Below are 14327 nucleotides of genomic sequence, written 5' to 3' on the forward strand. Positions count from 1 at the left end.
AGGTATGTCAAAGTAAGTGATGTGTGTGTGTGAGTGTGTGTGTGTGTGTGTGTGTGTGTGTGTGTGTGTGTGTGTGTGTGTGTGTCTGTATGTGTGTCTGCGTGAATGCGTGTGTGTGTTTTTACTTTGATAGTACAGGCCGAATATATTGCATTAATTTCAGATTCCTGTGTATTCATTTATTGCAGAAAAGTTAACATCCCATCCCCACCCTCCATTAAGGAAAACACGGTAAAAAATTTCTCCAAAGCCAACTTCATGCTTCTTAAGACATCAGTGGTGAACTTCATGACACCCATGCAGATGGACAATACAGTTGCAACTGCTGAATCCTACACAAATGCATTCTGTAAGCACTTACACGAGTGCATGGATCATGCTATCCCAAACAGAACCAAGACGCTATCCTCCAAAAAAAGGAAGCCAATCTGGTGGTCCCCTGCCATAAACAAACTGTACAACAGAAGAAAGAAACTGTTGCAAAAGAGGGTAAAATCCCATAAGTGGAGGAGCTCCCTGGTCAGCGTCAGTAAGAAGCTGAGATCCCTTATAAGATCCTCCAAAGCTAGCTATGAAAACAAAATTGCCACTAATTCTAAGGACAACCACAAAGCATTCTATAGCTATGTCAAGAATCTCGATGGCAACATACAGATCTGATTTGAGTTACAGCACAACGGCATGAAAATTACAGAACCAACTGATATTGCCAACATCCTGGCAGATAGGTTCAGTGCTAACTTTACCCCCCCCCCCACCCTTTAAAGGGCCCATATCTATACAGGAAGAATGCAGAGTCCCTGTAATCACAATTATGCAGGTAAAAGCTGCCCTCTCTAAAGCCAAAAACACAGCATCCATGGGACCAGACAACATCCCAGGCTGTGTTTTACACAAACTTCAGAATGAACTGGCTCCCCACTTAAGCACCTTGTTCAATAATACTTCGCATCAGGCTTTGTGCCCATTGAATGGTGCACAGCAACAGTTATCCCACTCCACAAAGGGAGAGCCACCACTGATCCCAGGAACTATCAACCTATTAGCCTGACGAGCCTGGTCTGCAAGGCCATGGAACATATCATCGTGGAACTCATAAACAGAGACATTGGTAACCTCCAAACTCTGGATCCCACCCAGTTCGGGTTTGTGAAAGACAGATCATGCTTCCTGAACCTGATTGACTTCTTTGAGGCAGTCACCAAAGCCGTAGATGAGGGTAAGGTGGTTCACACAGCCTATCTTGACCTCACCAAGGCTTTCGACACCATCCCCCATTCTGGAATTATAGCTAAACTCACTAAACTAGGTATAAATCCCTACGTCACAAGATGGGTTGCCAATGGCTCACTGACAGAACCCACACTGTAAAAGTTGCAGACTCCAAATCTGAACTCAAAGCAATGGCACGTGGAGTACCACAGGGTTCCATCCTGTGACCTCTCCTGTTTGGTATCTACTTCTCTGAAGTACAAGCTAACACAGAAGGCCTCTGGCTAATGAAGTTTGCAGATGACTGCAAACTAGGAGCCATAGTCAAGTCCCCAAATAATGTGGACATCCTACAGAAGGGCCTTGCAGAGACAGATGCCTGGTGTCAGAGCCATGGCCACAAGCTCAGTGCCAAAAAGTGCAGTGTCATCCTCTTTGGTAAAAACTCTGTACCCATGAACTACCACATAGGCAACAATCTACTTAACACCGAATGTGTGATAAGAGACCCTGGGACCCAGGTGGACAGTAGTCTCTCCTTTGATAATCACATCGCCACTGTAGTCAGGAAGTCCTTCTATGTGGCACACCTCATCATAAAAGGGTTCTCATCCAGGAAAAAAGAGGTTATTGTTCCCCTCTACTCGACACTCATTAGACCCATTATAGAGTACAATGCCCCTTTTGGAATGTACCTCACAAGACATCTGCAGCAGCTGGAAAGGCCACAGAAGTACCTCACAAGAGGATTACTGGCCTCAAACAAATGCCCTACACTGACCACCTCAAAAAACTCCAGCTTTACTGCGTAGCATATCACCTACTCCGAGGTGATCTCTGCCTAACATATAAAGCTATGTCATACCCAGAGCTGTTGGACATGCTAGACCTAAAGAAATCCCAATCCCTCCGTGCTACACACTCTAGGGACTTAAACCTTGTCACCACAATAAACAGGACATGCTGGAGGGATAGATTCCTGTCCCAGAGACTTCCCATACTCTGAAACAGGCTATCCATCTATGTCAAGCAAAGTTCTTCATTAGCACTCTTCAAGAAAAATCTTGATGAGTGGATGGGAAATAGGAAATACACCCCGGGGATCACTTTTGTGTCTCTGCTCGACAGTGACACAGGATAATAACTTTCTTGGGTGGCGTAAGCCAGGGAACCTTGTTGTCTAGGCTTACATAGGCCCTTGGGCCGATAGCCTAGTACCTACCTATGAACCTATGTTTCACTCAAGCGGTAGGTTGCTCAAGACAGTTCAAACTGAATTCACAAGACAGTCTTATTCACAGTTCTAGTAAACATGTGCTGTAGATGGTTAAAATTCTTTCAATCTGTTTGTTCTAGTTGTGTCTTTTATGTTTGTCTTACTTCAGGCTTTGGGACATTGCAGCATCTGCTAACTACGTGTTTAATTTTTTGGGATTGTTACCAAGTAGTTAACCAAAGTGATTAACCAATAGATGTGATTTATCCTTTTAGTGCAATACACCTGGATTGTGACACAATATGGCTGCCTCCATGTAGCAGATATGTGAAGGTGATGGTGTCTTTGGTACTTATTTTTGTCATTTCTGATGTAATTCATAAATCCTACAACCTCAGGGAGAAACTGTTAACTACATTATTCTTTATAATTATCCATCTTTTGTACATGAAAAAAACCAGCACAAGTTCATAGCTGTTCCCTTTGGTGCTGTCCCTGGTAATGGCAGTTGTGTCACTTATATTTAGTGACATTCTTTTATTTAGTCTAGGCACAGCCTATCCCTGTCCTTTGCACATAAAAGCACCTGTGTAGGTAAGTCATTTTTGTGCTATCCATAGTAACACTATAACATCCTTGACAATTGTGTAATTATCTTTTTTCCAGTAATGATCTTCCTAAGACTTGGTACGGCTTTTGCCAACATCATAACTTGATGTTCTATCTCTAATGCCTGCATTAATCAGTCTGTTCCTCGTTGACACACAAACGTGGATCAGAAAAGAGAATGCCTCTGTCAGTGAAAGTGTTTTCACCCAAATATCGTCGATTGTTCTGAAAGTGCAGCCAATTGACTGATGTAAACCTAATTTTTACTGTATTTTTATACACTTTCAGACAAATGCCAAATAAAATTCCAAGAACTGTAACTACATCCTTTGTAATAGCAGAGCTGCAGGTGCAAATAAGGCAGTTTTATACTCTGAAGTTGTGGTATACAAGAGTATTTTCCCTACTTTAAGATACAGAGATCTTGGAGTTATTTTATAATAGCAAGAGTATTGGGTGCAGCGGGTGATGCTGTCCTGCAAAAGTGCTTCAGTGGTCTTAAAAAATGCTTCAATTGAACAGCAAGCTTGAAAAAAATCACATTTCATTATTATTATTATTAGTGGTATTTTACAGTTTACTTTTCAGAAATTCAGAACCTGTAGTTTTGGGGTCTCTCAGTTGTTAACAGTGATCCCTTCCAGCTACTGGCTATGTGCCTTGCTTGAAAGTGCAGCTTAACCATATAAGACAAAAAATAAAACCAAGTATTTCTAGTAACATCAATAATGATTCTGGTAATATCAATAATAATTATGCTTCTTGCTGCTAGAGGTGGACATTCCTTTCAGGTCTCAGCAAGTTCTCCTACTGAGGGTGCCTGTTATGAATACAAGTAAAACTCAGTGAGTGTTTGATGCTGGGCACAGCTCTGAAATAAATGTTTTTGTTTTTGTTTCTGCATAAATTTGATTAGTGTTGACATGACAGTGAAATTAAAATGTTTCAGAAGGTTAATGCAGCTGGTTTGTATATTGTTTCTTTATTTTATATTGTTATGGGCATGGCATGAAATTCAAACAACATTTATTCCCTGACATCTCCTTTATCTTGTTCATTGTTTGGGGGCGTTGGAACTTATCAGAGCAAGCAATAGTCATAATGTCAGAAAACTAGTCTTGTAGAATGCCAATCCACTGCGAGACATGTACATGTACTCCAAGTAGACATAGAGACAGACAGGTAATCCTTCTTATTTGCATTTGTTTTCCAGGATAGAGCACTGCTCTCCATAGATCTTTCTCAGGCTAAGCCTAGGAGCAGTGTATGGCTAAGTGACTTGCTGTCAACAAAGTGAGACAATGGATGCCAATGGAATCAAATGTACCTCTGGACCACGCTGACCAGGTCCTTAATGCTCTAAGCCAACTGCCTGTTCATAGGGTCAGCACATTACCTTTTGACATACATTTGCGATACAAAAGAAAACTGGAGATTTCAAGTTTCCTTAGTTGTTGTTGTTTGTCTTTTGGCTTTTTCCCGGTAAGGGGTCGCCACAGCGGAACTCCGGTCCGCTAATGATTGGCAGTAAATTTTTTACGAAACACCGAGGTGCCAGCTCAATGCCCAACCTTCAATGAAGGCACGCCCATTTATGCACACATGTCTTTCGAACGCTACCCAACCGCGGGGAGGACATGCAGACTCCACACAGAAGGCACTCCAAAGCCAAGCCGAGAATCGAACAGGAGAACCTCTTGCTGTGAGGTAACAACGCTACCGCCGTACCACCGGGGCATTCAAGTTCCCTTAGTATGGTCTAGAAATTTTAGAAATTGACAATAACTGTGTAGCTAGTTATGTTTGTAAACAAATCCCATGACTGTCTCTATACAGTGTTAGCATATGTTACATTGTAACCTTCAGCACATTCAGTTTATGTGTAGCCCTAACTTTTGGCTTATTGTGTTACTAGGTTTGCATCAAGATGCTGACCTACAGCACCTACTGAAAGGCAGCAAAATGTGTAAGATCAAGTCTAGCAAGTGGAAGAAACAAAGACTTTACAAACTTCAGGATGACTGTAAGACAGTCTGGCATGAATCGTCCAAGATCCTGAAATCGCCTGATTCGCAGACCTGTAAGTATACTTTTTGTACGTTGCCTTTGTTTAACAAGAAATAGCCTTTCCCATTTGTGAAGTTGCTGTATCCATGAAACATCTCTAATATCACTTTATTTCCTACTTGATTTGTTTCACTGCTGAACCTTTTAAAAAATAACAAGAACTCATATCTGTACATAAAAGCACACCAGTTTTTATTCTGTGAAGTGTATTAAAAGTAACATGGTGATAAATATGTTATTATATTAGCTATTTGTTATTATAAAAAATAATTTAGGTCTGACTTTCATAGTATCATGGTTTGAGAATGAGTCAAGTGAAGCTTATAGATTATGCATATGGATACATAACATCTTAAAAACTAGTGGATAGTCCTGCTTTAAGCAAAAACTATGGCAAGTGTTGAATTCATAACATTTTAAGGCAGGTCCGTTATTTATAATAAGATATGAGGCCACTAAGTTATAGCCCAAGGAAATGCATTATTGACTTGTGATATGCCTTGTAAAGGCTGTATTTCACTTAAAAATATTTGCTACTGCAGTATGTGATATGTATCTCTAAAGACCATGTTAAGAAATGCTTTGCTACAGAAATTAAACTGCACAGCTGACTGCATTTATACAGATTCAATGCATTTGGTGTACCATTGTTAATGAAATATATGTGTTTTTCTTCCTGTTGTCATTTCATGCAATTAAATATTCAGCAGTGGTTTTGAACCTGTAAATAGAGATGTAGGATTTTCAATAACAACGCCATAGTATTTAGTTACATCTGGCAGAGTGAATACATTGTGTTCTTGCATTTGTCTGTATGTGCAGTATGCTGTGAAAGGTGCCTTTGTTATGATACGTGCGCATTGGCTAGTCCTCGGAGGTGTGTTGTGCTGCCATTACAGGTACCTGAAAAGAGAGCTAGTGTCAGTGTGTTTCATGCTAAAAAATGAGTTAGACATATTTGGTTGAATAATAGTGTACTTTTTTTTTATAGATGTTTTTTAAATCTATGAAATTTGTACCAGTAGCCAGGATCAAACCTTGCACCGTGAGCAGGGAAGGAAACACATTTACTACTATTCCAATTGGTCTTACATAAGCTTTTTTTTGAGCTGTGTTGTGTGTACTGTGTTTTTGTTTTTCTTGGCATTGACAAAAAGTGTATCTTTATTTTTGTGTGTACAGAGGAGATTGTTTCAGTACCAAGTAAAGTACCTTTAAAATAACAACTCATAACATTTGATAACCAGCTGTCTGATAGCACAGCTTTTCCATAGAACAGAACTTTTCTCCATGTTGGCATGCAGTACCTTTTAGCTTAAGCTTGTTATGGAAAGAACTGTGTTACCTTTCATATAGATACTGTAGTCTGCAGTTGTAATTCTGGTTTAAAGGTTGATGTTGGTATTTTAGTGGCCTGTTTTATGTTTAGCATCATTCCCACTCTCATGCTAGTGCTGGGCTAGAAGATTTATTAAAAAAAATGTTATTTATTTTGTCAGTGAGAAAAGTGGTCTGAAATTGCTGGAACTTACTCAAGCAAGACTTGGGCCTCATATAGCTATAGCTATAAAAGACATGATATAACGACACATGTTCTTCATGTTTTACTGTTGCAGTCATTACATTTGGGTAATCCTGCTGGCAGGTTGCCCTCAGTTGTCTTGAATTCCAAAGTCTTGGGTCCTGCGTCGGCTGCTGTTGCCCCTTCCCTGATGTCAGGTCATCAGGGGTATAAAAGAAGCAGCCAACGCCATTTTCTTCAGTCTTTCTTGACGCGCAGTGCCCGATGCAGAAGCAGTTCACAAGTGCCGGTCGGCCGACTCCTGCGATTTTCATGTTTGAGTTTCAGACCCAAAGTCTTTAATAAATCTAAGTACCCCATTGGGGAAACTTTTTTCTTGCTCCAGACCAATGTCAGAAAAAGTTTATAATTGTATTTCTTGTGGAAAGCAAATACCTCATAAGGACTTTCATTCTTACTGTATTTCTTGCCTAGGCCCTGATCACAACGTTTCTGGTTGTCAGTTTTGTGCTAGATTTAACCAACGCACTATTAAGCGTTGGTATGATTTTGCTTTAAACTATTTTGGACGCCGGTTTAATTATCCAGAAATGTTGTCGGATAGCCATACGACTACCGGAGTTCACAAAAAACGCAAAGAAAAGGAGAGAGATAAACAACCGAGGCCCAAAACTGACGACGAAGCTTCTCCTAAGCCAGTCACTGGTGCTCAGTGAGATGCTTTCGCAGCCCCTGACGCCCGCTACTTTAGAGTCGCAGGCCGCTACCAACTCCCACGTGGAGTCAGCTATGCCGCTGGAAACTCAAGGTATTGGAGCCTCAGACACTATTCCCTCAGATGGGTCCGGAGCCGCTGAGCAGGCACCGGCTTCTGAGGGTGTATTCAGACCTAAACATCTTTACATTAAACCGACTTCAGCATCAAAGGAAAAGACTAAAGCACCTTCTAAAGCAAAGAAACAAACTCAAGAGCCACGTGGACAGGCCTCTATGCCCAAAAAACAGATGCTCAAAATGGCCGAAGACTTGATTACCTTGATCAGGGGTTCCCATCCCCCTCCTGATAAGAGGCCTAGGCAAGAGACTGACTATGAATCTTCAGATCAGGTTTCTATTTCTTCTGATTCCTCTTCTGATCAGGAATATTCTCTTCCCCCATGATGATTCTGATGCTGAAGAATCTATACCTTCAGCTTCTCCTCCAGAGGACTATTCTTTTGGGGAAACCTTGCATACCATGAGGGAGCATTTCCACTGGGAGAGCCAAGATTTTTCAGAATCTAAAAAGAGGCTCAGGGATTTCCTTTTACTACCTCAACACAGACCTATAGCCATTCCACCTGTGTTAGACATTGTAGATGATGTGTTTTCGGAGTCTAGTCTGACCCCTGACTCCTTACCTCCAGCTCCTGTTAAGCCTGACAGATATTACATGGTTCCTGATTCTCATAAATTCCTTTTTAAAAACCCTGCTGCAGACCCAGAAACTATTTCACGGGGTCCCAAAGGAGTTAAGGCTTCTGCTGCAAAAAACCCTACCCCCTCTGACAGAGATTCTAGGGCACTGGATAGATGGGGAAAAAAGGTTTACACATCTGCTACCTTGGCTATAAGGGCCTTAAACTGTCAGTTTCATATATCAGCAACATGTCATGGCATTGCTTAAACAGAAAATGTTGTTAAACTCTGAATGTGCAGAAAACAAGGAAATGCAGGATTTATTGCATGCAGCTGAACAAGTAGGAAAGCATACTGTGCAATGTGGTTTTGATTCTTTGGAGGCCTCCTGCAGGGCCGCAGTTACGGGTTCTGTAATTAGGAGGCATGCTTGGTTAAAGGAACAAAATCTGCCTGATCATGTTAAAGTTAATTTATTAGATGCACCTTTACAGAATGATACTTTATTTGGTGTTAAGGCAGAAGAGGTGTTAAAGGAAATGGAGGACAAAGCTAAATCTATGCAAGCTGTCAAAGATTTTTTACACGTACAGCCACCTAGGTTTAGCAGACACTGGCCTACAAAGAACTGGTCCTTTCCTGTGTCAGACAGACCTCAAAGGGGCAGATCCAGATGCCCTAGAGGCAGATCCCAGGCGCAAGGTTCATACAGGTCAAAGCAATGGGGTGCTTCTACCTCCAAAGTTGGAGAAGACAAATCACAACCATACAGGAAACAGTCCCAATGACATCCCCCTGCCTGCACCAAGCACTTATCTCCTGGCAGCACCCTTACGGGGAAAATTAGCACTTTTTTTCTCAAAATTGGCACAATATAACCCAGGACAAGGGGGTTCTAAATATAGTGTCACAGGGCTACAAGTTCCATTTCCATACCCTGCCAAAGGCAAACGGCTGGCCAGATCTGCCAAAAAATCAATGGGCAGAGGCACAAAAACAAGTTTCATCCCTTATGGACATGGGGGCCATTTAACAAGTACCAGAGCAAGAGCAGGGACAAGGATTTTACTCAAGACTGTTCTTGGTACCCAGAAAGGACAAGGCCTGGAGGCCAATACTGGACCTATCTATTCTGAACACATTCCTGGATATACCAAAATTCAAGATGATGAGTTTGCAGCAGCTTTTGCCCATGCTGGGCAAGAACGTTTGGCTTGTGACTTTAGACCTAAAAGAGGCCTACCTGCATGTTCCAATCAGACAATCATGCAGAAGATACCTCAGATTCAAGGCTGGCTCAATGCACTACCAATTCTCTGCACTGCCCTTTGGCTTATCTACTGTGCCCAGGGTCTTTACAAAATGCCTGGCACCAGTAATTGCATTCTGCAGACAAAGAGGAATACAAATATATCCTTACTTGGACGACTGTCTAATTCAAGCAGAGAACAAGGGACATTCTTCTACAGCATCTGGCGTTTGTGAAAAGACTTCTAACATGCCTAGGGTACACAGTCAACGAAAAGAAATCAAAACTAGTACCCTCTCAAGAGATAATATTCCTGGGTGCAAGCTTAAATACAAATGCCCAGATGGCTTATCTCATGCCAGACAAACAAAGGCAACTGACTTCCTATTTCAAAATGTTGGCAACAAAGGCCCAGTTATCTGCAAGAAAAATTCTGCAGGCTTTGGCTTCATGACATCCTGCATCCTACTAATTCCATATGCAAGACTGCATATGAGGAAACTTCAATGGTACCTAAAATGTGTTTGGACTCAACATTGCCACAGCCTGGAAACAATGATTACTCTCATTCCCTGCCTGCATCAGGAGTTTCGATGGTGGGTAAAGGCTTGTCACCAGAACAAGGGACAGCCATTCACATTACCCCCAGCCAGGCAGACACTAACAATGGATGCATCAGATTTTGCCTGGGGGGTCCACATGGCAGGAAGATGCATTCAGGGCACTTGGTCCTCAAACCAAATGCATCTACATATCAATCAAAAAGAGATGCTAGCTGTTCAAAATGCCCTGACAGCCTTCAAGGACCTACTTCATCCGGGGCAACTACTGATAAAGACAGACAACACCACGGTCATGTGGTATATAAACAAGCAGGGGAGCACACATTCTTACCCCCTTTGCAGACTAGCCATGACTTTGTGGGGCACAGCATTGACTTACCAAGTACATCTGCAGGCGCAATTCCTGCCAGGAAAGGAAAACACTCTGGCAGACGAACTAAGCAGAAACCTCATGGATCCCCACAAGTGGCAGCTGGATCCACAAGTCTTCATTATGATAACAAGGAAATGGGGATGCCAGGACATAGATCTATTTGCCTCCCCTCACAACTACCAACTAAAAAGATTCTGCACAAGGACTTATCACAGACAAGCATGGAAAGTGGACACCCTATCTTTCAGCTGGAAAAACCTATCAGTATATGCCTTTCCTCCACTGCCTCTCCTCCTCAAGGTACTCCTAAAGGTCAGACAGGAGAAGCCAAAGATGATACTGATTGCCCCAGACTGGCCCCGCCAGTACTGGTATCCAATCCTAAGGAAGTTGTCTCAATGCCCAGCTTAGGCCTTACCTCAAATACCTCATCTACTGTCCCAGCAAAACAATCAGATCCTGCACAGCCAACTCAGTACATTAAACCTGGCAGCATGGCGGATAATGTAGTCATACAAAACACACCTCTCGGTAAAGCTGTGTTGGATGTCATTTTGGAAGCCAGAAGGCCTAGTACTAGAAAATCTTATGCTGGAAAATGGAAGAGATTGTGTGGTTGGAAACAGGCACAAGGAACTGATACAGCTGTACTAAATATTCCTCAGATTTTGCAATACTTAACTGAGATTCTGGACAAAGGCCTATCCTTTTCATCAATTAAAATTCATGCCTCAGCCATTTCGGCTCATTACAATACAGAGCCACCAATCTTTTCTCATCCTTTATTAAAGCAGTACCTCAGAGGAGCCAAAAATGTAAGGCCTCCAAGGAGATCACCAATACCTGCATGGGACCTCAACTATGTCTTGGAAAAACTCACCCTGCCTCCTTTTGAGCCAGCTGCTACTGCTGATATAAAGTTTTTATCTTGGAAAACAGCTCTGCTCCTAGCAATAACTTCTGCAAGATGAGTTTCAGAGCTACAGGCACTCATGGCTGTGGAACCATTTATCATTTTTTATCCAGACAGGGTCTCTCTGAGGACAAACCCAACATTTATGCCTAAGGTGGTGTCCAGTGTGGCTCTTAACCAAACTATTCATCTGCCAACTTTTTATCCAAATCCACAGGACAAGGGAGAGAGAATTTTGCATTCTTTAGACGTACACAGACAGCTTAGATTCTACTTGGACAGAACCAAAGTTTTCAGGAAGACAGAGCAATTACTAGTGGCATATGCTGCAGGACCACAAGGAAAGGCTATCTCAAAGCAGACTATTTCAAAGTGGATAGGCCACTGCATTCGTTTCTGCTATTTACACCATGGCAAGCCAGTGCCTAAGGGCATTAGGCCACATTCAACCAGAGCTGCAGCCACTTCAGCAGCCTTTCTCAGGGGAGTACCGACCAAAGACATTTTAGAGGCTGTTACTTGGAGTTCAGTGCACACCTTTACAAAGCACTATCATCTGCCACTCTACTCTAAATCCAGGGCAGGCTTTGCCACTGCAGTTCTGCTGGACCTCATAGCTGCTCCTAATGCTATTTAGCTCCAGCCTCCCAACTTTAGGACTCTACCCAAATGTAATGACTGCAACAGTGAAACACGAAGAACATAGTACAGTTGTGTACACTTACCATAAATGTAGATGTTCGAGTGTATTCACTGTTACAGTCCAGGTTACCCACCCGCCATCCCCCTTTTTTCTGCTGGAACTTTTCTTTCCTTCTCTGATTTATACAACCTATGTGGTGTATTTGCTTGTAGTTGAAGGTAAAGTTTATATTGGTGCATGTATTTTTTATATATATATATATATATATATATATATATATATATATATATATATATATATATATACATTTTGGCTACCCTTTTAGAGGGCACCTGACATCTGGGGCAAGAAAAACTGAAGAAAATGGCGTCAGCTGCTTCTTTTATACCACTGATGACCTGACGTCAGGGAAGGGGTGACAGCAGCTGACGCAGGACCCAAGACTTTGGAATTCAGGCCGACTGAGGGCAACCTGCCAGCAGGATTACCCAAATGTAATGACTGCAACAGTGAATACACTCGAACATCTACATTTATGGTAAGTGTACACAACTGTACATTTTGTAACACAGGTTTACTCATATAACAATGGCTCAGTAAATTAAACTTCATAAAGGCACAGATAAAAGCAAATTATTATTTTAGCATATGTTGAAATGTGCACTAACAGATGCTCAGAAGTGCACAGAAGTAAGTAATATGCATAGTATAGTATAACACAGTGTAAAAATCACAATCCTACAAGTGATGAAATAAATCTTAATGGAACACAAAAGTGCACACACATGCAAACACACACACACACACACACACACACACACACACACACACACACACACACACACACACACACACACACACAGACACACAGACACACACACACACACACACACACACACACACACACACACACACACACACACAGACACACAGACACACAGACACACACACACACACACACACACACACACACACACACACACACACACACAAACACACACACACTGTGGCATACTTCTCAACTGTACAGATTTTTGCAGAATGTCCATATTTTTGCTTCATATTTTTGGTATATTTCTCATGAAATTGTGGTTTTCTGGCAAATCATTGGTAAATTATTGAGGGTTGAATTCAGAAAATAATGACAGACGTTTGAGTTTTAGACTTCATATCCTTCAGAAAATTCACGCTAATGCAAAACCTGTTATTCTGTCAATGTTCTAAGTTTGTAAGAGCAATATTTAAAAAGTGCCCCTATTTTTGGTCCTTTGTCCCCCCATTATTTATGGCTTTGTCCAGATTTTGTATTCTAAGAGGTTGAAAGGTATGAACACACACACACACACACACACACACACACACACACACACACACACACACACACACACACACACACACACACACACACAAACACACACACACACACAAATACAGACTTTCAGAAGACCTTCAATTCAAAATAGGGCATATGTACTCTTGCCTGTTAATAGTCAATGTTTATAGAAGGTCTGCCAAAGAAGAACATACTGCTCAATGCCAAAATGTGCAGTGTCATCCCCTTTGGTAAAAACTCTGTACCCATGAACTACCACATAGGCAGCAATCTACTTAACACAGAATGTGTGATAAGAGACCTTGGGACCCAGGTGGACAGTAGTCTCTCCTTTGATAATCACATCACCACAGTAGTCAGGAAGTCCTTCTACGTGGCACACCTTATCATAAAAGGGTTCTCATCCAGGAAAAAAGAGGTAATTGTTCCCCTTTACTCGTCACTCATTAGACCCATTATAGAGTACAACACCCATTTTGGAATGTACCTCACAAGACATCTGCAGCAGCTGGAAAGGCCACAGAAGTACCACAGAAAGAGGATTACTGGCCTCAAACAAATGCCCTACACTGACTGCCTCAAAAAACTCCAGCTTTACTCCGTAGCATATCACCTACTCTGAGGTGATCTCTGCCTAACATATAAAGCTATGTCAAACCCAGAGCTGTTGCACATGCTACACCTAAAGAAATCCCAATCCCTCTGAGCTACATGCTCTAGGGACCTAAACCTTGTCACCACAATAAACAGGACATGCTGGAGGGACATATTCCTGTCCCAGAGACTTCCTGTACTCTGGAACAAGCTACCCATCTATGTCAAGCAAAGATGTTCTTCATTCCACATTGCTGCAGTCCTAACCATTGGGTAGTCCGCTGTCCAGTCGGCCCGAATACCAAAGTATATGGCTGACGTCGGTCAAGGCGCATTAGACTGATGTCAGGACGTCAGGGTACTAATGCGCATGACCGACGTCATATCCTCAGTCTTTTTTGCCACATGGTCCGATGCAGAAGCGGTTTTGCGAGTGCAGGTTGGCGTTCTGAAATTTTCTGAAGTCGGAGTTTCAGACCGAATCAAAGTTGGCTAAGTACCCCGTTGGGGAACATTTTGGTTTTTTCTTGCCTCAGTATTTAACCGGATGTCAGAAAAAGTGAATAACTGTATTTCTTGTGGGAAACAGATACCTCATAGGGATTACCATACTTTGTGTATACCTTGTTTAGGGC

At 42.0% G+C, this 14327-nt stretch overlaps 1 protein-coding gene across 2 annotated transcripts in view; it reads left to right on the plus strand.

The window, feature by feature from the left end:
• LOC122811507 (1-phosphatidylinositol 4,5-bisphosphate phosphodiesterase delta-1-like) overlaps window positions 1-14327 on the plus strand; it is a 969949-nt gene that overhangs the window by 392543 nt on the left and 563079 nt on the right. For both annotated transcript variants that reach the window (XM_044083389.1, XM_044083388.1), the window contains exon 2: window positions 4953-5117. In XM_044083389.1, the coding sequence (XP_043939324.1) occupies window positions 4953-5117 (165 nt within the window). The remainder of the gene's footprint in view (window positions 1-4952; window positions 5118-14327) is intronic.

This window comes from Protopterus annectens, chromosome 9.part0, assembly GCF_019279795.1.
Source record: "Protopterus annectens isolate FY-2018-M chromosome 9.part0, PAN1.0, whole genome shotgun sequence".
NCBI lineage: Eukaryota > Metazoa > Chordata > Ceratodontiformes > Protopteridae > Protopterus > Protopterus annectens.